Below are 27374 nucleotides of genomic sequence, written 5' to 3' on the forward strand. Positions count from 1 at the left end.
CATCCAACGACAAAGTTGTACGCCGACCTGGATGCTGAATACAACATATTTTCATCCGGCACAAGAACTGGTGCACCAGGATCATATTAATGGGGGTAGTCAGTGGGAACGAAATAAGGCTCATACATCAGCTGGGTCGGCCAGTAGACTTGTGCCTACACCGACACATCCAACGACAAAATTGTGCACTGATCCGGACGCTGAATGCAACATTTGTTCATCTGGTGCACCAGGATCATATTAATGGGGGTAGTCGGTGGGGACTAAATAAGGCTCATCCATCAGTTTGATCCAGCCAGTTGACTTGTGCCCAAGCCGGGCACATCCAACGACAAAGTTGTGCGCAGATCTGGATGCTGAATACAACATATTTTCATCCGGCACAAGAACTGGTGCACCAGTCATATTAATGGGGGTAGTTGGTGGGGACTAAAGAAGGCTCATACATCAACTGGGTCCGGCCAGTAGACTTGTGCCCAAGCTGGCACATCCAACGACAAAGTTGTGCACCAATCCGGATGCCAAAGGCAACAGTTTTTCATCCAGCCCAATAACTTGTGCACAAGAGTCATATTAATGGGGGTAGTCAGTGGGGACTAAATAAGGCTCATACATCAGTTGGGTCCGGCCAGTTGACTTGTGCCCAAGCCGGGCACATCCAACGACAAAGTTGTGCACTGATCCAGAGGCTGAATTCAACATTTGTTCATCTGGTGCACCAGGATCATATTAATGGGGATAGTCGGTGGGACTAAATAAGGCTCATCCACCAGCTGGGTCCAGCCAGTAGACTTGTGCCCAAGCCGGCACATCCAACGACAAAGTTGTGCATCAGTCTGGATGCCAAAGGCAACATTTTTTTCATCCAGCCCAAGAACTGGTGCACCAGGATCATATTAATGGGGGTAGTTGATGGGGACTAAATAAGGCTCATACATCAACTGGGTCCGGCCAGTTGACTTGTGGCCAAGCCAGCACATCCAACGACAAAGTTGTGCACTGATCTGGACGCCAAAAGCAACATTTTTTCATCCGGCACAAGAACTGGTGCACCAGGATCATATTAATGGGGGTAGTCGTTGGGGACAAAATAAGGCTCATACATCAACTGGGTCCAGCCAGTTGACTTGTGGCCAAGCCGGCACAGCCAAAGACAAAGTTGTTCACCGATCTGGAAGCCAAAAGCAACATTTTTTCATCTGGCCCAAGAACAGGTGCACCAGGATCATATTAATGGGGGTAGTCGGTGGGGACTAAATAAGGCTCATCCATCACCTGGGTCCGGCCAGTAGACTTGTGCCCAAGCCGGCACATCCAACGACAAAGTTGTCCACCGATCCGGAAGCTGAATGCAACATTTTTTCATCTGGCCCAAGAACTGGTGCACCAGATGATTGCTAACGATCCCGTAGAGATCAGTTTCCATCTGGTGTTTCACTACCATGCTAAATAAATGGAAACGAGGCAAAACTAGGCAAATTTGCCTTTTGGGACTTTCGAAAAGCTGAAAGGGATTACTCAATAGGGGTTTTTAGTGGAAGCCATACTGGTAATAATGACTCAGCTCGGCAGTCGTTCTTTCCATATAACGTATTGAATTCCGATAATATTGACCCCCTCTAACTCCCTCCCCCCATCCATTTCCAGAATTGGCTGTCACTTCGCAGTGCGGGTGTTCGTGACAAGCAGGCGGCGAGGCTATTAAAAGCAGAATTAGATTTTTTTTCTTCCTTTGACGCCCAAAAAAATAAAACTTTTTATTAGTTCCTATAACCGATGGTGTAAAAAGCAGAATGTAAAAATGCCTCCTACCTGCTCCTGAGGTTTCCATCAACTTCTAGAGTGAATTAATGGGGTCTTGAGATTGCCTTATCCGTGAGGTTGCCGTGCTAATGCGATTTGTTTGCCGGGCTCCTGGCTGCTAACGCCAGGTATTGCTATTGTGCAAGATCATTTTGAGAAATGCACGGCACACCGGGCTCAGCGAGGCGGAGAACGGCTAATAAGGAATGGCGCCGCAGTACATAGTCGTACAGAACGGTAACATTTTATTAGACGCTGATTAGTATTACTCATCCACCGCGGCGCTGGGTTCCTTCCTGCAATAAATACGGCATGTCGCTCTTATAGGCCATAATATTATACCAATGAAGCTTAAAGGGCTATACAGGATTGTATTAAAATGGACAGAAAGGGATAAAATAACCTTATAAATCCCCTGCTATTTCAGCGTTTCTGCTCTGGTTCTCCCATCGATCTTTCCTAACTGTCTAACAACCTGAACTGTACTTTGGCTACCATTGATTGCCTAAAGCAGAAATTAGCAACTAACCACAATTATAACAGGCCCGCCAAGGCAGCAAATGATATACCAGGCGAGAATAAGGCTTCTTCTTCTATAACGGACTATTTTGAAAAAGTTTGGCTCTGGAGGAGCTGAGGTGTTGTTTCTGTTGCAGCTGAGAAGCTTCCTGCTTGAGTAGCTGTGGAGAACTATTTGTTGTAAATTGAAGGATGAAATATTCGGCACCAGAAGTAAAAGTAAATTATTTTAATTATAAATTTAAAAAGATGTTTACCTGGTAGCCAGACCCGGTTTTCCGAGCACCGCTTTCACCATCAATTTTCCAGTGAGCTGCTTTGCCTCTTCCCTTCTTGACTATTTGTTGTGTCTTTCCCCTGTTAGTCTTACCTTCCTCTCGTTGTTTTATTGTAGTGGTGAGACTAGCGTCTCGCTGGCCTTCTCACTAGCCAGGGTGAGTTCAGGGCCAGTGAGGGCCTAGGCACAAACTTTGTGGCCCTCCAGTGTTGTTTTTCTACCCGTGGCTTTCAGCTGTTGTAAAACTAGAAATAATGGTGTCACACCAGGGACAAGAGGATCGTCGGCGAGCGACTCAAAACAAAGGGTACACCAGAAAAACAAAACAACGGATAGCCCTGGCGCTTGGGAGAAGGGCGTGGGGGGCAACTCCTAACACTCACCTGTAGCTGATCCATTCACTTCCTTATATCAGTAGATGGGTCATTCCCCCGTGTGCCATCACGTGCCTAGGCCCTCGCTGGCCCTGAACTCACCCTGGCTAGTGTGAAGGCCAGCAAAACGCTAGTCTCAACAGTTCAATAAAACAACAAGAGGAAGGGAAGACAAATAGGGGAAAGACACAATAAAATAGGGTCTATAAGTGTGAAGGCCAGCGAGGGCCTAGGTACGTGACGGCGCATGGGGAAGGACCCGTCTAGTGACGTAATTGAGTGCAGGAATCAGCTACAGGTGAGTGTTAAGAGGTGCCCCCGCTCCCCTCTCCCTAGCGCCAGGGCCATCTGTTGTATTGTTTCCCTGGTGTACCCTTTGTGTTGCGTCACTTGCCGGAGTCTTCTTGTCCCTGGTGCAGCACTATCATTTCTAGTTTTGCAACAAGTGAAGAAAAACATCACTGGAGGGCCAAAAAGTTTATGCTCATCCCAAAAATCAGGAATGGATCCAGTTCATAAGATATGGTTAGACTAGATCTGTTTTGGGTTGGTTTTTACGATTGTATCAATGTATTTACAATTAGCGCTCGTGTCCCTGGCTCTGAAGAAACTACTACGGTAGAAGCAGAACACCCATGTGTACGCGTTCTTAAAAATACGTGTAATTTGGGATTTTGGTTTACGGCTAATTATAGTGTAAAGAATCCTGCATTGTATCACAACTCGATAATTGAATTTTACCGTTATTAAAAAATGTATGAACTTTAGTCAGTAAACACTGTACGCTCGTTCTCTCCGTGCGGGAACACAAGAGGGACCAAAAAAAATCAATGATTGATAATTACGAAGTGGTTCAAATTAATTTTAGATTTTCGGGCAATGGAAAGGCAAACTGCAATTTACTAAGGGAATAATTTGCTAACGGTAAGACTTTGCTCTTATTTCCCTTGGCTCTACCAAAAATAAGAAATTCCTAAAATCAGCCGAGTTAGGACAGGATAAGAAATTCCTAAAATCAGCCGAGTTAGGACAGGACGTTTACAAACCCAACGGACCGACCGGTATTCCTAGGAACCACTCTATACACATGAGTGCCCAGTTCAGCCAAGTGTGCACTTACTTTCAATAGGAACAGCAGAATAGGCTTCTGCCAGACACCTCTGAGGTGGCCTATCTTGCTTGAGAATAAATGATTGGGTCTTCCCACCCAACTGACATAGGATGAATGAACATGGGCTAAACATTTCACATATAGTAAGCTATCACAAGTGTGTCGGGTTCACATGTTACCTCTGAGGGATCTGGGATCAGGAGGTCTCAACGCTTAATTGATTGCAGGTCCTCTGTGAAGCCCACTTGATTATCTTGTATGGGAGTGGATTTACTTTCATTTGATGGTGAAGGTGTTGAGGAACCTTTCCTTTCTCGCTTAATCTCAGCTGTAGCAATTTATCATTACTTCTACTGCTATATTTTGCCACCCCTGGCTTCACTCCATGACGGTTATAGTTCTTCTATACTGACAATTTTGAAGGAGCTGGTCTCTGGAGAAGATGAGGTGTTTGTTTCTGTTGCAGCTGAGAAGTTTCTTGCTGAGGAGTACTACTCGTTTGTTGCAGTAGTGAGACTAGTGTCACTAGCCTTTACTAGTCAGGGTGAGTTCAGTGAGGGCCTAGGCTCGTGATGACGCATGGGGTGAAGGACCCATCTAGGGATGTTAGGGGGTGCAAGGATCAGACTCAGGTGAACGTTGGAAGGTGACCATGCTTTCCTCTCCCTATTGCCAAGGCCTTCTGTTGTACTTCATTCCTGGTTTTCCCTTTGAGTTGGGTCTCTTGCCAGGTCTCCTCTCTCGCACCCATCGTGACATCAGTCCACTGAGTTTAGCCACTTAAGTGATAACTTTCTTACTCAGAGTCTAAACTTACAAACTTTTTTGGGCCATCGCAGGCAACACTCCTTTACGCACTTGTAAAAGCACAGATTGATTAGAAATTAGACCGATTCTCTTATGGAACTCTTATTTGATTTCTCTGAAAAGAACCAGTGCTTTTTTTAGTGGAAAAAAAAAATATGGTTCTTGGTTAAAGCCCAAGAGCTACATTATCGATGGTGCTCATCATGCCTCCTCTTGAGATGGTGGGGTGAAATTGCAATATTACTTAATTATGGCACAACAATCTTTGATTCTTTAAGAAAATTAAGACAAGTTCTTCCACGCGATGAATCAAGGTTTGTTGAGAGACCTTTCCAGAAGAAACAATGGCAATTCCTTGGATTATAGAATTTTCTTCCTCAGCATCAGTAATGTTGGAATGGTCAACTCAATGAAGAAGGTAAAGGATGTTTTTGACGCCTTTCTTATATATTAAAAGTAATGTGTACTAGATTTTGGAGATGGGCGTTGGGTTGATCCACAGAACTAGACAGATTTCCATATCTTGAGTTAAGAAGGATATTTTCCCCTAAAATGGGTCATGGAGTTTCTGCCTTCTTCAGGATCAAAATGTCTAGTTCTAGGTTGAACTCGATTGACTTGTCTCTTCTTTTAGCCCCAAAACTAAGAAACGATTAAGAAAACTTCTTCCTTCTTATGAGTTTGTGTTTGCCATCTAGAAGTTTTCAAACTTTGATCTAGTGTTAATCTTCTGGAAGATAAAAGTTACAAAATCAGTCATGAGGAAGACAATTTGAGAATTCAAGCTCGGGCATTGTTTTCTTGGAAGCTAAGCGTCAGGGAAGACTCCAAAGTTAACGAAACAAGTTGTAAAGTTTAGAACTTCTCCTCGGTAAATAATGAGAACATGTCCTAAAAGGTCATTCCGACGATCTTATATAGATATATATTTCCTCCGATCGTTCCACATTACGTTCTACTACACGGGAACAGCTACAAACACAGGAGATTGCCATCTTGTTGATTTGACCTTATTTTTCCTGTTTATACTAGGAATTGGACGCTGGAGAATATTCTTTTGCGTTCTAGAAAGTCTCTTATGGATTTCAACGCTGTGTAGATGTTATAAATAAAAGCTTTGGGGAAATGCAAGTTTATGGAAGACAAAAGGTAAAGAATCCCATATGAAATTATTTTCTAAGAAAGAATTACAAAAAAATTAAGGTCTTGTGGTTTCTTGATAGAATTAATTTTAGGAATTGTGAACCAAGTTGCATAGTCGAGACTTGGTGAGAAAGGGGTCAACTTCTCACTTGGTTATATAGGTCCTCAGCTGGTTTAAGAGCTCATGGACTTTTACAGTCAGCAGTTACTGCCTTATCTTTTGTGCTGGGTGTGACGATATGGACTTTCATGGGTTAAAGTTTCTTAACATTCAGCCAGACATGAAGACAGTTTGTTTATAAATGGGGGATAATCCCTCATTGTTCTACAAGACTCTTGGGAGTTTAGTATTGACGTATTTGTTGACTCATGTAATTGTTTTGGCCACTGAAGGCCAGACACCCAGATAACTCAATTATGCGAACGTCTCATTGTATTACTAAGTGAATTTCTAGATGTGATGTAACTTACCTGTCCCACCCTTGTCTCTGGATATTTGAATACAGCTTGAAATTCATCCAATAAGAGAAGCAACCTTGTACAACCAATCGTGAAGACCCCAATTGTTGGAATGGAAAGCCCAGCGGTATAACAAGGAGGACTGTCCATTGCCCAGAGAGACTCTTGCTACATGTTACCAATCTAGGACCTATGGATCCGATTGGCAAGCCATAACCAAACCTGGATTATAATACTATATGGACTTCAGCATCGAATGCAAGGATTCGGCTTTGATATCAAGGACTACATAAGGAAGGAATCCAGCTGGAGACAACCCAGTCATCTGACTACAGACTTTGCAGACCTCAGCCAGCTTCCTAAATCTGGCGTTATTCCATTCTTGGTGGGTGCCCGCCAAAAGCGGGGTGCTGCTGGATTGGAGTAAGTAGCCCTGGAAGCTCTGAGGCACGGACATTCTAATCCCTGGTGATCCAGCGGAAGGGTGAGACTCTGTTGCCTGTTACATTTGTGTTTTGCTGGTTATGTGTTATGTGCCGTTAATTGTTTGGGGATCCAATAAAGTCTTAATATTGTGATTCCCTCACCCTGTGCTGTCTGAGTAGTGTTCCGCCCATGGTTAAGGAGGTCGGCATTCAGTTGGGATGAGCCCTGGGCCACGCTGTCTTTCTAAAGGCGGCTGGGCCAGCGGACGAGAGCACCCACTGACCCCGTGTCTCAACACTGGTTTCCTGTCTTTGTGGCATCAGGTTTCCAGGTCAAGCAGTCCTAGATGAAGATGACATCAAGTAGGATATTTGAAGAGGTCTTCTGCAACTGGGTCCTGCCTTGTGATATACAGATATTTACACTTGCAGGTTGCTCCATTCATGGTGCTTTGTGACTTCCTTGCCGTTGACCTTCATTGCTTGACCTTGGCTTGTACACCAACATCCCTCTCAAATTCTCCCTTGGGATTTTTTGTGTATTGCCTTCAGCTTTGTTCTTGACCCTGTTTTCTTTCTATGTATCACTGATATCTTTCATTGACTCTCCATTGCTTTTTTTGAGTATGTTCCCAATGGTTCTAAACTATGGCCATTAATTCGAGACTACTCCGGAAGTTTTTACTTGGGAATTGACTCAACTGAAGAGTGAAAAACAGACCATGAATGTCGAACATGTGAAACCTGCCATGGACTCTGCCCCAAGCTCATATCAGATGGTGGCTTTATTTTTTTCTCTTCAAAATATACAGTTTTCATAGGTTAGGTCCAAATTAAGGCAGATACTTAAATGGTTCCTGTGTTCACCAGGGTCCCCTTTTCTTTCTCATGTACGACCCAACCATAAAATATGGTATGGTGCTACGGACATTGAACTGATGGCAGAACCACGAGGGCCACGGATGATGCAACCTAAAACTATCCAAAAGACTAATCATTTCTTGTCTTATTGGAACTCTCGGCCAAAAATTGTCCAGTCCATGGGAAATTAGTCTATCAGAAGTGTTGATCTTGGGGACCTTAGTTCAGTCATGGGCAAATCTTGTGAGATCCCACCAAAAAGTACACTTTTAATGACATACCATATATAATAATGATTCAAAACAGTGTCGAAACAATGAAGTTGCCCTCTATTGGGTCTCATGTTCCATGAAACCGTGACCAATGGGGATCATCATTGAAGGACCAGTTTGACCTGCCAATATATTTTTGTATGTTAGCCTTCAGCTTTGTTCTTGACCCTGTCTTCTTTCTATGTATCACTGATATTTCTAGTTGACGCTCAACTCCTTTTTTGAGTATGTTCCCAAAGGTGCTTAACTATGGCCGTAAGTTCGAGACTACTCTGGAAGTTGTGACTTGGGAATTGTCTCAACTGAAGAGTAAAAAACAGAGCATGAATGTTGAACATGTGATATCTGCAACGAACTCTGTCCCAAGCCCCACTATCAGATGGTGGCTTTGATGGCTGGCTGACTGCCTGGCATGGTGCTATGGACATTGAACTGATGGCAGGGCCAGGAGGGGCACGAATGACTCAAGACTTAATTTTTTGCCTTATTGGAATTTTCAGCCAAAAATTGGCCAATCCATGGGAAATTAGTCTATCAGAAGTGTTGGTCTTGGGGACCTTAGCTCAATCGGGGAATATCTTCTGAGATCCCACCAAAAGATTCAAAACAGTGTCGAAATAATGGAGTTGCCCTCTGTTGGGTCAAGGCCAAGGTTCCATGAAACCGTAACCGATAGGGATCATCTTTGAAGGACCAGTTTGACTCATCAATATATTTTTGGATATTGGCAAGAAACTCAACTAGTTCCAAGGAAACCCACAAAGGCATGGATCGAATTCCTTGGTGTCTTGATTAAAATTTGATCCCAAAAAACAACAGTGTTAACTACCGGCACCATGCCTAAGATCTCACTTAATTATAATCTGCCTCTGGGTGAGTCTGAACCACGATGCGAGAATTAAAACTTGTCATGTGAGGTGTATGAGGCTTTCACAATCAAGACAGAAACAAGACAATCCAATCATGAAAAGTACATTTAAACCGTTGTTAAATTACTCCCGTCATGCACTGTGACCTTTACTCCATGACAGGTTCATGATAATTGTAATTGGACGGCCAAGACATTAAACTTGGTTAACAAGCAATTTTTGAGTAATATTTTAAATAATTACTTCTAACGAAATCCGCGGCATATCTCCCTTTAATAGGTCGGCATTTTGCCGAGGTGCGTGGCGATAATTGAGGATATATCTGTAATGAGATAGACTCTTTAATTACAGAAACAAGTATAATGTTCTATTCTGCTATACCAGGGTCTTAAAGGGAATATCCACCAAAATTCATCTTATTAAAACCAGCGACATCGGCATCAATGGGTGGAATATATTAGGCAGCGAGTGGTCAGTTCTTAAAGTTGATGTGATGAAAGCAGAAAAATTGGGAAAATGTGAGGACTAGAAAGTTGGGTCAGAACCTCTTTCGAATAGTAGGTCTTGGGGGATGTTCCCAGTTTTCAGTGGTTAGTTCCTACCTTAATACTTTTTGGTCCTGGTGAACTGCTAATTCCACTGCCAAAATCGCTCTAAGATGGAGGAACAAGACAAAAAGTCCAAAGTGATGACTTCAAGTCTCCAGATCTCAATCTGTTTGATCACCTTTGGGATGTCTTAGGCGGGCTTTGCACATTATGACATCGCAAGCCGATGCTGCGATGTTGAGTGCGATAGTGCCCGCCCCCGTCGCAGGTACAATATCTTGTGATAGCTGGCGTAGCGAACATTATCGCTACGTCAGCTTCACACGCACTTACCTGCCCTGCGACCGTCGCTCTGGCCGGCGACCCGCCTCCTTCCTAAGTCGGTGGGTCGTGCGGCGTCATAGCGACGTCACACGGCAGGCGGCCAATAGCCGCGGAGCGGCGGAGATGAGCAGGATGTAAACATCCCGCCCACCTCCTTCCTTCTCATTGCAGCCTGGAGGCAGGTAGGAGATGGTCCTCGCTCCTGCGGCTTTACACACAGCGATGTGTGCTGCCGCAGGAACGAGGAACTACATCGTACCTGTCTCTGCACCGGCATTATGGAAATGTCGGAGAATACACCGATGATACGATAACGACGCTTTTGCGCTCGTTAATCGCATCATCTAGGATTTACACACTACGACATCGCAAGTGACGCCGGATGTGCGTCACTTTCGATTTGACCCCACCGACATCGCACTTGCGATGTCGTAGTGTGCAAAGCCGCCCTTAGAAAAGCATCAGAACCTCTTTTGAATAGTGGGTCTTGTGGGACGTTCCCACTTTGCAGTGGCTAGTTCCTTCCTTAATACTTTTTGGTCAAAAAATCATCAACTGCCAAATTGCTTTACGGTGGACGAACAACGCAAAAAAGTCCAAAGTGATGTCTTCAAGTCCCCAGATCTCAATCTGATCAATTACCTGTGGGATGTCTTGGAAAAACATGAGAACCTGTTCTGAATAGTAGGTCTTGTGGGACGTTCCCAGTTTGCAGTGGTTTGTTCCTTCTTTAATACTTTTTGGTCCAAAAATGGTCAACTGCCAAATTGCTCTATGTGGAGAAACGAGACAAAAATGTCCAAAGTGATGACTTCAAGTCCCCAGATCTCAATCTGATCGATCACCTGTGGAGTGTGTGGGAAAAACACCAGCTCCTCTCCCAAATAGTAGGCCTTGTGGGAAGTTCTCAGTTTGCAGAGGTTCCTACCTTCCTACTTTTTGGTCCAAAAATGGTGACCTGCCAAATTGCTCTACGGCGAAGCAACAAGATAAGGTCCAAAGCGATGACTTCAAGTTCCCAGATCTCAATCTGATCGATCATCTGTGGGATGTCTTGGAACAACATCAGAACCTCTCTTGAATAGGTCTTAAATCAGAACCATAAAAAAATCCAGGCTGTGTGTGATTGCGCTTCCTAAAGGTGAGCATTTAATTAATTTATATCCAAATCTTTTCACCATTTACTGCGCTTAGGTCAGCACCGCACATGTCTTCCCTTTTGAACCCATCCAGGTAAACTATTCAATTTAGAATAGTAGGTCTTGTGGGATGTTCCCAGTTTCCAGTGGTTAGTTGCTACCTTAATAATTTTTGGTCCAGAAAAGGTCAACTGCCAAACTGCTCTACGGTGGAGGAACAAGACAAAAAAGTCCAAAGCGATGACTTCAAGTCCCCAGATCTCAATCTGATCAATCACCTGTGGAATGTCTTGGAACAACATCAGAACCTCTCTTGAATGGTAGGTCTTGTTGGATGTTCTCAGCTTGAAGTGGTTAGTTCCTACCTTAATACTTTTTGGTCTGGAAATGGTCAACTGCCAAACTGCTCTGCGGTGGAGGAACAAGACAATTTGGTCCAAAGTGATTACTTCAAGTCCCCAGATCTCAATCTGATCGATCACTTGTGGGGTGTGTTGCAAAAACAAAGTCCAATCTATGGAGGCCACATGTCACGACTTATGGAACCACTCGAAATCTTGGTGGCAGATTACAGAGGACTCCTTAATAGATTTTGTGCAGTTCATGCCTCAAAGGGTTGGAGCCGTTTTAACGGTAGCAGATGAAGCTATACAATATTAAGCCATAATTAGACAACCCCTTCCTAAAAGCGCCTTATTTTCTGGACCAGTGATGATCCTTCCAATTCTGAGCTGTGCCTTGAGAGGGTCACGAGACAAAACAATGTCAGATGACCGCTGCAGACAACCAGTGGCGGCTGATGGAATATACTGCTCACCAAAATGTCCACTGCTCCCGGATTTCAGGAGAAAAACACCATCTCTGCGGAGTTAAGTTAAGGATCGTCCCTTTCCGTTGACCAAAAAGAAGAAGAAAAAAAAGACTGATATTGAGCAAAAATTGTGATTTATAGACATCAGGGTCAGGAGACGCATAATCGGATTGTCACACGAAGGCAATGAGAACGGATTATCTGTTCCGGACACATTAATCCCAAAGCTAAGAGGACACTATCCTTTAAGGGGATTAGAGGTATAAAGCGGGGGAGATCTGATTTTTACAGACCGGACCTTATAATTTAAGGAAAGAGGGCGCTGTGCCTGTTACTAATACCATCAAAGGGAACATTTATGGCAGATTTCAAGCAGGAGGCATTTCTGATAAATATAGAAGATGGACGGCACAGGACTCATAAATTGTGGATTCCTTACATTTCCTCGGGGGTCTCCGGACCTGTATAGAGTATATGCTGGTACAAAGCGAAGATAAACACCGGAAATGGAGTAAATATCAAATGAAGATTCAGTGACCGTTCACTAAATTTAGAGAACATTGCCAGTATCCTGCAAACATCAGTGTTTTTTGGGTGTTTGTAGCGCTCCAGTGGTCCAATGGGTGACTCCAAGCCATATTAGTGGAAATATCCCTTTAAAAAAAGAAGTTTAGACTCATCCTGCGCTGGCTTCCCCCGTTCAGGGGGGAGGAGGAGTAAATGCTGAATAAAAGCATTTTGGCAATGTTGTTTTTATTGTCTGGAAATGCTGGTCTAAGCAAAACGGTGAAATTGTTCTATTAAACTTGTGTGAAACCAACTGGAACGTGTCAAAGTCTAAACTGACACGGAATAAGCTTCTGTGCGTTACATGTACAAAACTAGGAGAACCGGCGGTGGCGGGGGCTCAGAGCTCACCCTGCCCAACAATCTAATTGTCAGGAGGACTAATCCGCAGCAAGTAATGTCCAGAGGGGCAGCCTGAAGCTCCGGGATATAATGTGCAACTACAGCCCCATCCTAATTACTAGTGCAAGCACATTCTGCTTCACACAATGACTTCATTGCCTCTATGTATCGGGAACCGTCATTGCTTTAGGTTCAGCATAAACATCAGGGAGATATTCGCAGTCCATTTCCTTCTTAAAGGAGACTGACACATTGGGGCAGATTAATCAACACTGTAATTCAGAGATGAGTGGGTGCGACTCTTAGACCAAGCCCGAGGGTTGCGACTCTCAGACCAAGCCCTAGGGTTGCGAATCTCAGACCAAGCCCTAGGCTCGGGCCCGAGGGTTCCGACTCGGCTCGGGCCCGAGGGTTCCGACTCGGCTCGGGCCCGACGGTTCCGACTCGGCTCGGGCCCGACGGTTCCGACTCGGCTCGGGCCCGACGGTTCCGACTCGGCTCGGGCCCGACGGTTCCGACTCGGCTCGGGCCCGACGGTTCCGACTCGGCTCGGGCCCGAGGGTCCCGACTCGGGCCGGGCCCGAGGGTCCCGACTCGGGCCGGGGCCGAGGGTCCCGACTCGGGCCGGGGCCGAGGGTCCCGACTCGGGCCGGGGCCGAGGGTCCCGACTCGGGCCGGGGCCGAGGGTCCCGACTCGGGCCGGGGCCGAGGGTCCCGACTGGGGCCTGGGCCGAGGGTCTCGACTGGGGCCAAGCCCGAGGGTCCCGACTGGGGCCAAGCCCGAGAGTTCCGACTCGGGCCAAGCCCGAGAGTTCCGACTCGGGCCAAGCCCGAGAGTTCCGACTCGGGCCAAGCCCGAGAGTTCCGACTCGGGCCAAGTCCGAGAGTTCCGACTTGGGCCAGGCTCAAGGTTTCCGACTCAGACCTGACAAATGGATCAAAATCAGACTAGGCACATGTGTCAGAGTCTGATTAGTTAGACGGGTCAAAGTCAGACCAGGCACAAGGGTGAAAGTCAGACTAGGCACACGAGTCAAAGTCAGACTAGGCACAAGGGTCAAAGTCAGACCAATAAGACAATTCTTGTGTCTTGCTCCTTCCCCTAAGCCTCACCCACAAATCCAAGTTGCAGAATTAAATCAATGTATAATTCTGAAATAGTGTTTGTTCAGCTTGTAGTAGAATCACCTACAATTCGTGAATAGCTTAGCTTGCTATAAGATGTGGCCTTGAAACCAGTAGACATGAGCACTAGCTTCACTAGAAAGGAACTGTAACGCTTCCACCTTGGTGCATTACTTTTCCCCTGTTTAGTAAAATTAAAATTAGTTGTACCTTTCCCCTTTAAGGATGCCAAACTCAGAGTTATATCTTTATGTATAAGCCATCTTTGCATTAGGGTAATAAGAAAAACAAGCATCGGAGATGAAACATGAAGGTCCTGCCCTGAGATGAGCTGCCCCCAACTATCAAACTCCATGCTTAGGAAAGCACTGACCTCCTATGAGGCAAGGGGCTATTTTGGTGCTATTACCACCATTGTTGTGCTTAGTACTGTGGCATTTGCTCATATATTAACTGCAATTAGTTATTTGTACCCTCCAAAACAAGTCCTTAAAGGGTTTCACCCATTTTCAAAGATGGGTATTATCGGATAGTTCTTGTAAAAGCAAGCACTTTTGCAATTTACTGCTTGTTAAAATTTGCAGCCGTTCTTGAGATATTAACACTTTTCTTTTGTTTGCAGCTCGTTGCCTAGGAGACCGACCACCACTGCTGCCTAGCTTGTAAGCAGTGGGTTGAAGCTGGGCAGGATTAGGAAGTATCAGAGTGTTTCATCGATCGTGGCCAACTTCAAAACTGCACTTACACGCTCAACAAAAAAATGAGAAAAAGTGCTTGCACATACTGGGCATAGTTTACAGTCTAGCAGTGGAGGTCGGTCTCCAAGGAAACGAGCTATAGACAAAAGAAAAGTGTTAGTATCTCGGGAACGGTTGGATATTTTAACAAACAGTAAATTGCAAAATTGCTTGTATTTACAAGCTCTATCCAACGATACCCATTTATGAAAATGAAAATTAACCCTTTAAATTTTTTTTTTTACTGCTTGTTTATTAAATATCTCTATTCTAATACATTTCTGCATACAATGAGTCATTTTCCTCCAGCTAAGCTCAATATGCAAAAATGCATCCGCGCTAACGCATGATATCAAATCATAACATGACAAAATCACTCGAGAGAGAGAGGAGATAAGGAAGAAGCAGATATGTTCTCTGAAATACGTACTTGAAACCAAAGTGCTTGCTGGTATTATACGCCGTATCATCTGGAAATAAAGAAAAACACAATTAGATACACGATGAATGCCCGACTGCCAATCACCGCACCACTTAACAGCACCAAGATCGTTTGTTGTACAAAACAAGGCATCGGTTGCTAAATGCCGCTCGTCCTTTTTTTATAAAGTACACGATTAACTTTCCATAAAACAATGAGCGAAAACGTCGTCTCCATCTTAAAAGAAAAAAATAAAGCAGCAAAACAACAAAAGAACACAATGTGGCCATTGTTTTAGGACATGTTGCCGGCTTTCTGAAGCTTCAAGGGCTTTTATTAAGCTAAAATTAGACGGCGTCCTCTACTTGGCTTCTTCTGAAAGAAACGAAAAGAGGAGATTCATAAAAAGGTGTGAAAAAAAATTAATAGCAACAATAAACGCTCTATGTTTCCACTAATCTAGCAAGGCACTGGCTGGATGTTTGAGATCATTGTCCAGCTGCAGAATAAATTTAGAGCCAATCAGACGCCTTCCTGGTGGTATTATATGGTGGATAATGATCTGTATTTCTTAGGATTGAGGGCATTATTAATCCAGACCAAATCTTCAACTCTATTTGCCAAAATCATGCCCTAATCTTGCAGGAGCCTCCATAGTTGTTGCTAGTTCTGAGCTGATGGCACTGCTGGATATTTACCGATTTAGGAGTCTTTCATCTGCTGCACTAAGTTTCCTTGGTCGACCATGGAGTCTACAGATCTTAATATTGTCCATTTTTGGCATTTTTTTAGACCCCCTTCACACGCATGTGTCTCCGGTACGTGTTAGGTCCGTTCCTGCACGTACCGGAGACACGGCGGACACACGTACTCCAATGTTATTCAATGTATGGAGTTACACGTGCGTTTTTCCATACGGTGCGTGTGTCCGTGTGCTTGATACATGTTTGTCCGTATTACACGGATGCATGTCCGTTTTCCTCACGGAACACGCACACACGCACCCATTAAACTCTATGGGTCCGTGATCACACGTACGTGACACGGATGCATGTCCGTGTCCGTTTTGTGCTTTTTTGAAGCGATGTTGGTGAATCTTTTTGTTCTGTGTATGTCAGTCAATCTCCCTCAGTCCGTCGATCAGTCTCTCCCCCCCTCTCATACTCACAGATCCCCGATCACGGGCGCGGCGCTGCACAGCTGTTAAAAAAGCTCCGGCGGCTTTTAAAATTTTGAAAATGCCAGCCACCCATTATTCAATCTCGTATTCCCTGCTTTCCCCGCCCACCGGCGCCTATGATTGGTTGCAGTCAGACACGCCCCCACGCTGAGTGACAGCTACTCACTGCAACCAATCACAGCCGCCGGTGGGCATGTCAATATCGAGCAGTAAAAAAAATAAATAATTAAAAAAAAAAAAAAAAACGACGTGCGGTTCCCCCCAGTTTGGATACCAGCCAGGGTAAAGCCACACAGCTGAAGACTGGTATTCTCAGAATGGGGAGCTCCATGTTATGGGAAGCCCCCCAGCCTAAGAATATCAGCCAGCAGCCGCCCGGAATTGACACATCAATTAGATGCGACAGTCCCGGGGCTGTACCCGACTCATCCCGAATTGCCCTGGTGCGGTGGCAATCAGGGTAATAAGGAGTTAATGGCAGCAGCCCAGAGCTGCCACTAAGTCCAAGATTAATCATGGCAGGCATCTCCCCGAGACACCTTGAATGATTAACCTGTAAGTTAAAGTAAATAAACACACACAGTGAAAAAATCCTTTATTAGAAATAATAATCAATAATAAACACCCTCGTTCACCACTTTATTAAGCCCCAAAAACCCCTCCATGTCCGGTGTAATCCACAGAGGTCCCGCGACGCTCTCAGCTCTGCTACATGAAGCTGACAAGAGCTGCAGTAGAACACCGCAGCTCCTGCCAGCACCACACAGCAACTGAAGTGAGTAGCACGATCAGCGATGACGTCACTCAGGTTACTCGCGGCCACCGCTGGATCCTCCAGACAGCAAGTTGCCCGAGTGACTAAAGTGAGCTGCGCGATCATCGATAAAGTCACAGGTGAGTTTTGGTCTCGGGTGGAGGACTCCAGCTGGCCGCGGGTAACCTGAGTGACGGCAGCGCTAATCGCGCTGCTCACTTCAGTCACTCAGGGGATTACAGGTCACCGGTGAGTCCTGCACGGGTGACCGCTAATCAGTACACCACACACAGACAGAGCCGTGGTATGAAAATGAAGTCGGGTGAAGTTCACCCGAGTTCATTCTCATCGCGCGTCGCTGTCTGCTGTCAGCGGGTATGTAGCAACGTCATTGTGCATCACACACGGAACATTTCATAAGGACAACACACGGACATTACATGTACGTATCTCACGCACACACGGACATTCCACATGCACACACTGCTAGCATACGCCATCACACGGATGTCACACGTACCGGAGAAACGGACATAAAATACGGAACACGGACCCAAAAAACGGAACATAAGACAGGCACGTGTTTTTCACATGCGTGTGAAGGGGGCCATGAAGAGCTTGAACAGCACATCCTGACACCCCAGTCTGCTTGGATATCTTTTCCTGGGAGAGACCTTGCTGATGCAGTATAACTACCTTGTATCATGTTGTTGTGCTCACTTTTCCCATAGTGGGCAACCTGCCTTCCACAACCTCACCTTTGTAGCAGTTTGGCAGATCCTCAGCCTTCCTCACGCAGTTTCAGTATCACCGGTTTGATAGAATTGGTTACTTATACATCTGATAATTCCAGAGAGCAATCACTGGAGAAAAACATCATGGTCGTAAAAATAGAAGGAACAAGGTGAAGAGTCAGACCAAGCAACCCAATGGCTTGATAATGTCAAGTTAACGCCGGAGACGACCCTGGTGGACCTGTCTAGGTGGAGAAGACCCTGGTGGACCTGTCTAGGCGGAGAAGACCCTGGTGGACCTGTCTAGGCGGAGAAGACCCTGGTCGACCTGTCTAGGTGGTGAAGACCCTGGTCTACTTATCTCGGCTGCACAAGATTGATCTTTCTACCAAGTCACCATGGCTAAAGATCGAGCTGAAGGCCATTAAAAGAAAGACCCTGCTGGACCTATCTAGGCGGAGTAGACCCTGGTGGACCTGTCTAGGCGGAGTAGACCCTGGTGGACCTGTCTAGGCGGAGTAGACCCTGGTGGACCTGTCTAGGCGGAGTAGACGCTGATGGACCTGTCTAGGCGGAGTAGACCCTGGTGGACCTGTCTAGGCGGAGTAGACCTTGGTGGACCTGTCTAGGCAGAGTAGACTTTGGTGGACCAGTCTAGGCAGAGTAGACCTTGGTGGACCGGTCTAGGCAGAGTAGACCTTGGTGGACCCGTCTAGGCAGAGTGGACCCTGGTGGACCTATCTAGGCTGCACAAGATCGATTTTTCTACAGAGCATTCATCCATCAAATCGCCATGGTTCGAGATCGAACTGACGAACGTTAAAAGAAAGAACTTAGAAAAACTGATGTTTTTAAGGCAACGAGTAGTCACATTGCTGTACAAATGCAGACCTGTGTATAACCCCACCCACACCACTGATTGGCAGCTTCTTGTGTACACTGTGCATAGGCAGAAAGATGACAATCAGTGATGGTGGGGGGTGGGGGAGTATTACACAGAATATAAAGCCCCACATGGTGTGTGAGGCCTGGTGATTAGGACACAAGCAACATCATGATGTTCTGGGACCTAGTAAGGTCAAAGATGCCCAGGATGTCGGGCACAGGGTGCTAATTCCATCTATAAAAGGAACAGGGTATCAATGATGATCGGCCAACCTTGGGAGGGAATTAAAGGGTAGTAATGTTGCCTTAACATCTTTTGCCGACTTTTTGTTCTGCACAGGATCCAGTTTCCTGCACAGTGGGTGGCCAGGAGCATCACTGCATAGGGAAAACATGGAAGGGAATCCGTACTCCGGCACCATCAATCTCAGGTTCAAAGGTGGGCTGCAGACGCTGGACACCCCCCCCCCCCCCACACACACCAACAAATCTTAGAAATAAGTTATCTATAAAAAGGACACGAGAGAGAGAAGGGAAAAAAAATAATACTCGACCACAGATCAAAACTTCAATAGAAATATTTAATGAGCTGACGCGTTTCTGCACATGATATATGAATTGTGACCCTCGGCTCCTCAATGCATTTCTATTACCCCTTAGGATGTATTGCTGCCCTATAGTGCTGCTAATGTACAAATGATCCGGACTGCTTACAATCACAGACATTACTTGCATCTATCGTGGTATAAAAATAAAATATTTGGCGTAAGGTCCCCCCAGATTAAGATACCCAGCGCAGATAAAACCCACGGCTACAGGCTGCTGCCCCCAGCCGTGCACTTATCTTGGCTGTGAATCAAAATAAGAGGAACTGCATGCAGCTTTTTTTTATAAATTATATAATTTAAAAAAAACGACGTGTGAGGTTCCCCCCCATTTTGATACCCAGCCATGATAAAGCCAGACAGCTGGGGGCTTATTGGGCCCCCCCAGCTTAAAAATAGCAACCTGCAGCCGCCTAGGATTGTCACTTCCATTAGACATGACAATCCCAGCACTTTATACGGCTCTTCCTGATTGCCCTGGTGTGGTGGCAATCAGGGTAATAAGGGGTTAATAACGAACCAGAGCTGCCCTAGATTAGTACTGGGAGGGTTTATGAGATGACCCCCCTCCATTACTAATCTGTAAGTGAAAGTAAATAAAACACAAACACCAAAAAAATCCTTTATTTGGAATAAAAGATAAAGAAAACCCACCCTGTTTCACCACAAAAAAGTGCTGGCATGGCCACAGCTAATAGAAGTGACAATCTTGGGCAGCTACAGGCTGCTATTTTTAGACTGGGGGGGGCTCAATAAGCACAGTTCTCCCCAGCCTGAGAATACCAGCCCACAGCTGTCAGGCTGTATCTTGGCTGGGTATCAAAATTGGGGGGGAAGGAGGGAGAGGGAACGCAAGCTGTGTTGTTTTATTTTTTAAAATTATTTAATAAAAAATGAAAAAAAAAAAAGAAGTTGCATGCGGTTCCTCCTATTTTGATACACAGCCAAGATAAGCGCACAGCTGGGGGCTGCAGCATGCAGCCGTAGCCTTTATCTGTGCTGGGCATCATAATATGGGGGAACATTACGCCATTTTTTTAAATATATTTATATTTACTGTATGATATAGACCCGCAGACCGGGTCTGTGATTGGAACCGTCAGACATGCTGTCACTCAGAGTGGGGGTGTGCCTGAGTGCAACCAATCACAGACACTGATGGGCGGGGAAAGCAGTGCATATGCATGAAGGCTAATGCTCGGCCCCAGAAGTGAATGAGGGGCCGCAGGAGCAGTTAGAGCCACGTCGGAGCCTCGGTAATTATAACGTGCTTTATTATTTTTTTTTTTTGCATCACCCAAGTGCCGGATCCAGATAAATGCCCAGAATTCAATGAGAATTCCGGACCCGGCCCTTGGGTACATTTGAAACAGCGCGGATCCGGACTTTTACATTACAAGTGATGACCCTATATTTTAGGCTAAATTATACTTCAGAGCTGCATTGATAATTCTGCTGGTTTCTAGTTAAAACCAGTCATTAGGCTTCTTGTCAGCAGATCTCTAACACCTTAGCTGAGCTACAACAATGGATTAGGGCTGCTGTGTATTTCTCTAGTATCAGAATACTCCAAAGTGCCAAATGTGAAGACTTCACATCAGAGCAAGGGAGGTTTCATTTTAAACATTGAGACCAGGAATGCTGGGAGATTTTAGCTCTGAAACCAGCAAGATTGTCAACGCTGCTCTGTAGGAAGCAAAGCTATAACTCAGGATCAATAATGTAATGTATGTACACAGTGACTGCACCAGCATAATAGTGAGTGCAGCTCTGGAGTATAATACAGCAGGTAACTCAGGATCAGTAATGTAATGTATGTACACAGTTACTGCAAAAGCAGAATAGTGAGTGCAGCTCTGGAGTATAATACAGGATATAACTGAGGATCAGTAATGTAATGTATATACACAGTGACTGCACCAGCAGAATAGTGAGTGCAGCTCTGGAGTATAATACAGGAGGTAACTCAGGATCATTAATGTATGTACACAGTGACTGCACGAGCAGAATAGTGAGTGCAGCTCTGGAGTATAATACAGGATGTAACTCAGGATCAGTAATGTATGTACACAGTGACTGCACCAGCAGAATAATGAGTTCAGCTCTGGAGTATATACAGGAGGTAACTCAGGATTAGTACAGGATCAATAATGTAATGTATGTACACAGTGATTGCAAAAATAGTGAGTGCAGCTCTGGAGTATAATACAGGAGGTAACTCAGTATCAGTACAGGATAAGTAATGTAATGTATGTACACAATGACTTCACCAGCAGAATAATGATTGCAGCTCTGTGGTATACTACATGCTGTAACTGAGGACCAGTAAAGGATCAGTAATGTAATGTATGTACCCAGTGACTGCACCAGCAGAATAGTGAGTGCAGCTCTGGATTTAATATATGATGTAATGTACTCAAGACATTAAAATAGTTAGATGCAATTTTAAGAAATGTCCTTTTTCTTCCATGACCAGCGCCACACGTGTCCATGGTCCGTATGAGGCAGCTCAGCCCCAATTAAGCAAATGAAATTCAGCTGCAAACCCAGACACAAATTATGAAAAATCACCCCCGTCTTAAAATCTTGTCGCTCACATTACAGAGCCAAGTCCACAGAAGGTGTGCATTTGTTTTACAGCTCATAGAATTTTTATAAAAAATAATAAAACAATTAAAATAAACTGTACATTCGTCAGATCTACACACAGGCTCAAACAGTCCTTGATGTTCTGCAGCAGCTCAGTCCTGAGGCTTGATAAAGGCTTTCTTCACTTTATGGCTTTTGACGTTACTATGGTCATGTTCTTGAGCCTCGATTGCTTTATGGTCTCTTTTTTTGGCAAATTTCTTTCCGATGCTGCCAACTAAGGACTCATATCTGCAAAGAAAAATAAAGATTTTATTAGGAAGGTTCTTGAAGTTTGTTAGTTTTTTTGCTGCTGACCTGCATTAGCGAGAGGCCGGGAGAGCAACAGTGCCCCTAGCTGCCGCAAGAGGGAACTGCACCACGCACAAAAACCCCCCAAAAAACTAACTAGAAAAAACAGGCACAAACAATCACATGAGGGAGATGTGCAGACAATGTATGGAGGGCTCAGGATCAGCTATACAGTCACACGAGTCTATCTGCTGTGATCAGAGCCACATCTGATCGCAACAGTTTAACCTCTAAGAAGCCTGTGTCTACTCCACGCTTATTTGTTCCTCATCCAACACGTCTACAGAGAAGCCCCCATCCTCTGGATTTCTGTGCCCCAACACGTCCGATTATCTGCTACACTTAAAACTTTAAAAGGAACTTGAAAACCCATCTTTTCAAGAAAGCTACGCCTCACCACCAGCGCCGGGAGCCGCCGCCCCACCACCAGCGCCGGGAGCTGCTGCCGCCCCACCACCAGAGCCGGGAGCTGCTGCCGCCCCACCACCAGAGCCGGGAGCTGCTGCCGCCCCACCACCAGAGCCGGGAGCTGCTGCCGCCCCACCACCAGAGCCGGGAGCTGCTGCCGCCCCACCACCAGAGCCGGGAGCTGCTGCCGCCCCACCACCAGAGCCGGGAGCTGCTGCCGCCCCACCACCAGAGCCGGGAGCTGCTGCCGCCCCACCACCAGAGCCGGGAGCTGCTGCCGCCCCACCACCAGAGCCGGGAGCTGCTGCCGCCCCACCACCAGAGCCGGGAGCTGCTGCCGCCCCACCACCAGAGCCGGGAGCTGCTGCCGCCCCACCACCAGAGCCGGGAGCTGCTGCCGCCCCACCACCAGAGCCGGGAGCTGCTGCCGCCCCACCACCAGAGCCGGGAGCTGCTGCCGCCCCACCACCAGAGCCGGGAGCTGCTGCCGCCCCACCACCAGAGCCGGGAGCTGCTGCCGCCCCACCACCAGAGCCGGGAGCTGCTGCCGCCCCACCACCAGAGCCGGGAGCTGCTGCCGCCCCACTACCAGAGCCGGGAGCTGCTGCCGCCCCACCACCAGAGCCGGGAGCTGCTGCCGCCCCACCACCAGAGCCGGGAGCTGCCGCCCCACCACCAGCACCGGGAGCCGCCACCCCACCACCAGCGCCGGGAGCCGCCGCCCCACCACCAGAGCCGGGAGCCGCCGCCCCACCACCAGAGCCGGGAGCTGCCGCCCCACCACCAGCACCGGGAGCTGCCGCCCCACCACCAGAGCCGGGAGCTGCCCCACCACCAGAGCCGGGAGCTGCCGCCCCACCACCAGCGCCGGGAGCCGCCGCCCCACCACCAGAGCCGGGAGCTGCAGCCCCACCACCAGAGCCGGGAGCTTCCGCCTCACCCCCAGAGCCAAGAGCCGCCGCCCCACCACCAGCGCCGGGAGCCGCCGCCCCACCACCAGCGCCGGGAGCTGCCGACTCACTACCTGTACACTACATGTATCTCGAAATAGTAGCAATAAAAAGTACAGCTCGTATTGCAAAAGAAACAATCTGCAATACATAGATATACATTTAAAACGAAAAAATAATTATTATTATAATAATAATAATAATATACTGCTCTTGGAGGATAAAGAGGAAAATTCGGAAGTGAAGAGGAGCCCCTGTGGCTTTGGCCTCTGTCGGGTAAAAGCCTCCCCCCTCCCCATGGCCACATCTGATGTATACAATATAAGGTGTATATACAGTGTAAACAGAAAGTAAACTCAGAATTTTCCCTTATTATTTAGCAAATTATAACAAGATTTAGTGTTTGGTTCTTTTAAAACATTTTGGATCAGATTTGCAATAAACGCGATTTCCTAATAACAGGGGAGCTCTGCACCGCTCCTCTGCAATCAGCTTATCACTTTACATATAATGTGGCAATTTTGGCACGTTTGTACCCCCTGATTAGGCGCGGTATGCTGACACCTCTCCATGTCCCATCTGTACCCCCTGATTAGGCGCGGTATGCTGACACCTCTCCATGTCCCATCTGTACCCCCTGATTAGGCGCGGTATGCTGACACCTCTCCATGTCCCATCTGTACCCCCTGATTAGGCGCGGTATGCTGATGTGGCGCCCTGGACAACCCAGGGGCCACAGGTAACAACACACACCCCCACCCCCAGCAGTTCACAGCAGACATCCCCAGTGAGACCTGATTTCTTCCTCGGGTTCAGACAGAGACACCAGGTGGGCGGAGTCAGGCAGATGGGCACGCCCACCGAGGAGTTTAGCTGGCCTGAGGCAGGAAACAAGTTCAGACAAGTCCAGGCAGAGGAAGGGAGAGGAGGTCTGCAGAGAGGCAGACGCAGACTGGGGCCTAGGTTGGAGCAGTCAGGCAGACGGTAGTGGCCGTCTGCGGGAGCCGGGAAGACAGTCTTGGTGGAACCGTAGGTAGCCGGGGTTGGGCGGTGGCCCACCAGTACCGAACCGGGGAGCCAGCTGGAAACCAGAGCACAGGAGGAGCGTACACGAAGGTGCAGGAAATGACTTGCATTACCAAACTGGGTCAGGGGAAAAACACCGCAGCCGCCTGTGGGACCCATCCATCCAGCCGTTTGTTTGACCGGAGACTTTGCATTCATTATTGGCTGAGTGAGTACCACCGTGCTGTGCGGCACAGCGCTGCCCCTGCGACCCTGCACCTCACCAGGCCCCGTAACCCGCCTGCCATCCATCCCTACCCCATCACCGGGCCCCGGGACAACCAACCCCCTACCCACGGAGGGGAGAACTATCATCCAGGCTGCTCCCTGTCATCGCTCCCGAGAACCCCGTCCAGAGCAGCGGTGGTGTCACCAATCTCACCACAATCGCGGGTGGTGTCACGGACAATAACCAAATCCCCACAATCCAATCCCCACCCTTTTCACTCACGGGCGAGGAACGCCGCTCGAGTCCCCGGGATCCGGCCCACCGCTCGAGCCACCACCGAGCAGCGGCAGCAGCAGAGCAGCCGGACCCGAGCAGTGGGTGAGCGCAGCGTCCCCTCTTCCGCCCGCGACAACTTGGCGTCACGAACAGGATCTTACCGCTCTGCCGTCTGGTAGAGGTGCGCCTTGTGACCGCCGGAGGTGTCCGGCCAAAAATTTTGAGAAGCCGCCATTTTGGGCATGAAAAATCCCCACTCGAGCGTCTTCCCGAGCAGTGGAGGCGTGAAGGCCGGAGCCCCGCCCCTGTAGAGGAGGAGCCGGAAAAAGACTAAGGGGGACGGACGGCGTCTAGCCGCATGTGAACCGCGGCTGTGGAAGCAGGGACGCCAGGACTCTGCAAGTATTTGGTTCCTGGAGCACCGCTGCACGAGATGTCCCGTCCGTCCGGCACCGCTGAAACCTCAGTGCCCGTGCCCGCAACCAACGCCCTGACCGACCCATTACCCCTGTCACTGGTAGCGGAGCTCGCAGCGTCTGTGAGGGAGGGCCCAGACCTGGGGTCCTCAGGCCTTACCTTTGTCACCACCCTGCCACCAGTCCCGGCTTCCATCCCGGCCGCACCGCTGATGACGACGGCTCCGGCAGTCCGCCCGGCCGCAATGGCAGCGAAGTACCCATCTCGTTAACGAATCTGGGCAGCCTGGTCCTGGACTGGTGTCAAGGGGTGCTGCCCACTTTCTAGGGGCAGCATCAGGGCCAGGTTGTTTGGGTGGGTGACTGAAGGACCCGTTCCGTTATTATTATTAAAAGTGTATTGTTGTTGCAACGGTTGAGGTGATATGCTTCCCGTAAAGGCAGTTGTAAAAAAAAAAAAAAAATAATGCATTTGTGAAAATGTTTAAAAAAAAATAATGTTTTATTCTTTTTCAGTTTGTGAAAAATAAAGCCGTGATGGACGGGCAGCCCGCGGACGGTCTGCATTTTACTAAGGGGGAATGTGGCGCCCTGGACAAGCCAGGGGCCACAGGTAACACAACACACACACACCCCCACCCTCAGCAGTTCACAGTAGTCATCCCCAGTGAGACCTGATTTCTTCCTCGGGTTCAGACAGACACACCAGGTGGGCGGAGTCAGGCAGATGGGCACGCCCACCGAGGAGTTTAGCTGGCCTGAGGCAGGAAACAAGTTCAGACAAGTCCAGGCAGAGGAAGAGAGAGGAGGTCTGCAGAGAGGCAGACGCAGACTGGGGCCTAGGTTGGAGCCTAGGGCCCTCGTGCAGCAGTCAGGCAGACGGTAGTGGCCATCTGCGGGAGCCGGGAAGACAGTCTTGGTGGAACCGTAGTAGCCGGGGTTGGGCGGTGGCCCACCGGTACAGAACCAGGGAACCAGCTGGAAACCGGAGCACAGGAGGAGCGTACACGAATGTGCAGGAAAGGACTTACACTACCAAACTGGGTCAGGGGAAAAACACCGCAACCGCCTGTGGGACCCGTCCATCCAGCCGTTTGTTTGACCGGAGGCTTTGCATTCATTATTGGCTGAGTGAGTACCACCGTGCCGTGCGGCACAGCGCTGCCCCCGCGACCCTGCACCTCACCAGGCCCCGTAACCCGCCTGCAATCCATCCCTACCCCATCACCGGGCCCCGGGACAACCAACCCCCCTACCCACGGAGGGGAGAACTAACATCCAGGCTGCTCCCTGTCATCGCTCCCGGGATCCCCGTCCAGAGCAGCGGTGGTGTCACCAATCTCACCACAACCGCGGGTGGTGTCACGGACAATAACCAAATCCCCACAATCCAATCCCCACCCTTTTCACTCATGGGCGAGGAACGCCGCTCGAGTCCCCGGGATCCGGCCCACCGCTCGAGCCACCACCGAGCAGCGGCGGCAGCAGCCGGACCCGAGCAGTGGGAGAGCGTAGCGTCCCCTCCTCCGCCCGCGACAACTGACACCTCTCCATGTCCCATCTGTACCCCCTGATTAGGCGCGGTATGCTGACACCTCTCCATGTCCCATCTGTACCCCCTGATTAGGCGCGGTATGCTGACACCTCTCCATGTCCCATCTGTACCCCCTGATTAGGCGCGGTATGCTGACACCTCTCCATGTCCCATCTGTACCCCCTGATTAGGCGCGGTATGCTGACACCTCTCCATGTCCCATCTGTACCCCCTGATTAGGCGCGGTATGCTGACACCTCTCCATGTCCGATCTGTACCCCCTGATTAGGCGCGGTATGCTGACACCTCTCCATGTCCCATCTGTACCCCCTGATTAGGCGCGGTATGCCGAAACCTCTCCATGTCCCATCTGTACCCCCTGATTAGGCGCGGTATGCCGACACCTCTCCATGTCCCATCTGTACCCCCTGATTAGGCGCGGTATGCTGACACCTCTCCATGTCCCATCTGTACCCCCTGATTAGGCGCGGTATGCTGACACCTCTCCATGTCCCATCTGTACC

General features: G+C 48.0%; 1 protein-coding gene across 1 annotated transcript in view; it reads right to left on the reverse strand.

Annotated features, from left to right (window-relative positions):
- Positions 1 to 19047: 19047 nt before the first annotated feature.
- MPHOSPH6 (M-phase phosphoprotein 6) overlaps positions 19048 to 27374 on the reverse strand; it is a 40749-nt gene continuing 32422 nt past the window's right edge. Inside the window, exon 5 of the mRNA XM_075325179.1 lies at positions 19048 to 21972. Coding sequence (XP_075181294.1) covers positions 21834 to 21972 — 139 coding nt within the window. The 3' untranslated portion in view covers positions 19048 to 21833. The remainder of the gene's footprint in view (positions 21973 to 27374) is intronic.

Source organism: Anomaloglossus baeobatrachus, chromosome 10, assembly GCF_048569485.1.
Source record: "Anomaloglossus baeobatrachus isolate aAnoBae1 chromosome 10, aAnoBae1.hap1, whole genome shotgun sequence".
Classification (NCBI taxonomy): domain Eukaryota; kingdom Metazoa; phylum Chordata; class Amphibia; order Anura; family Aromobatidae; genus Anomaloglossus; species Anomaloglossus baeobatrachus.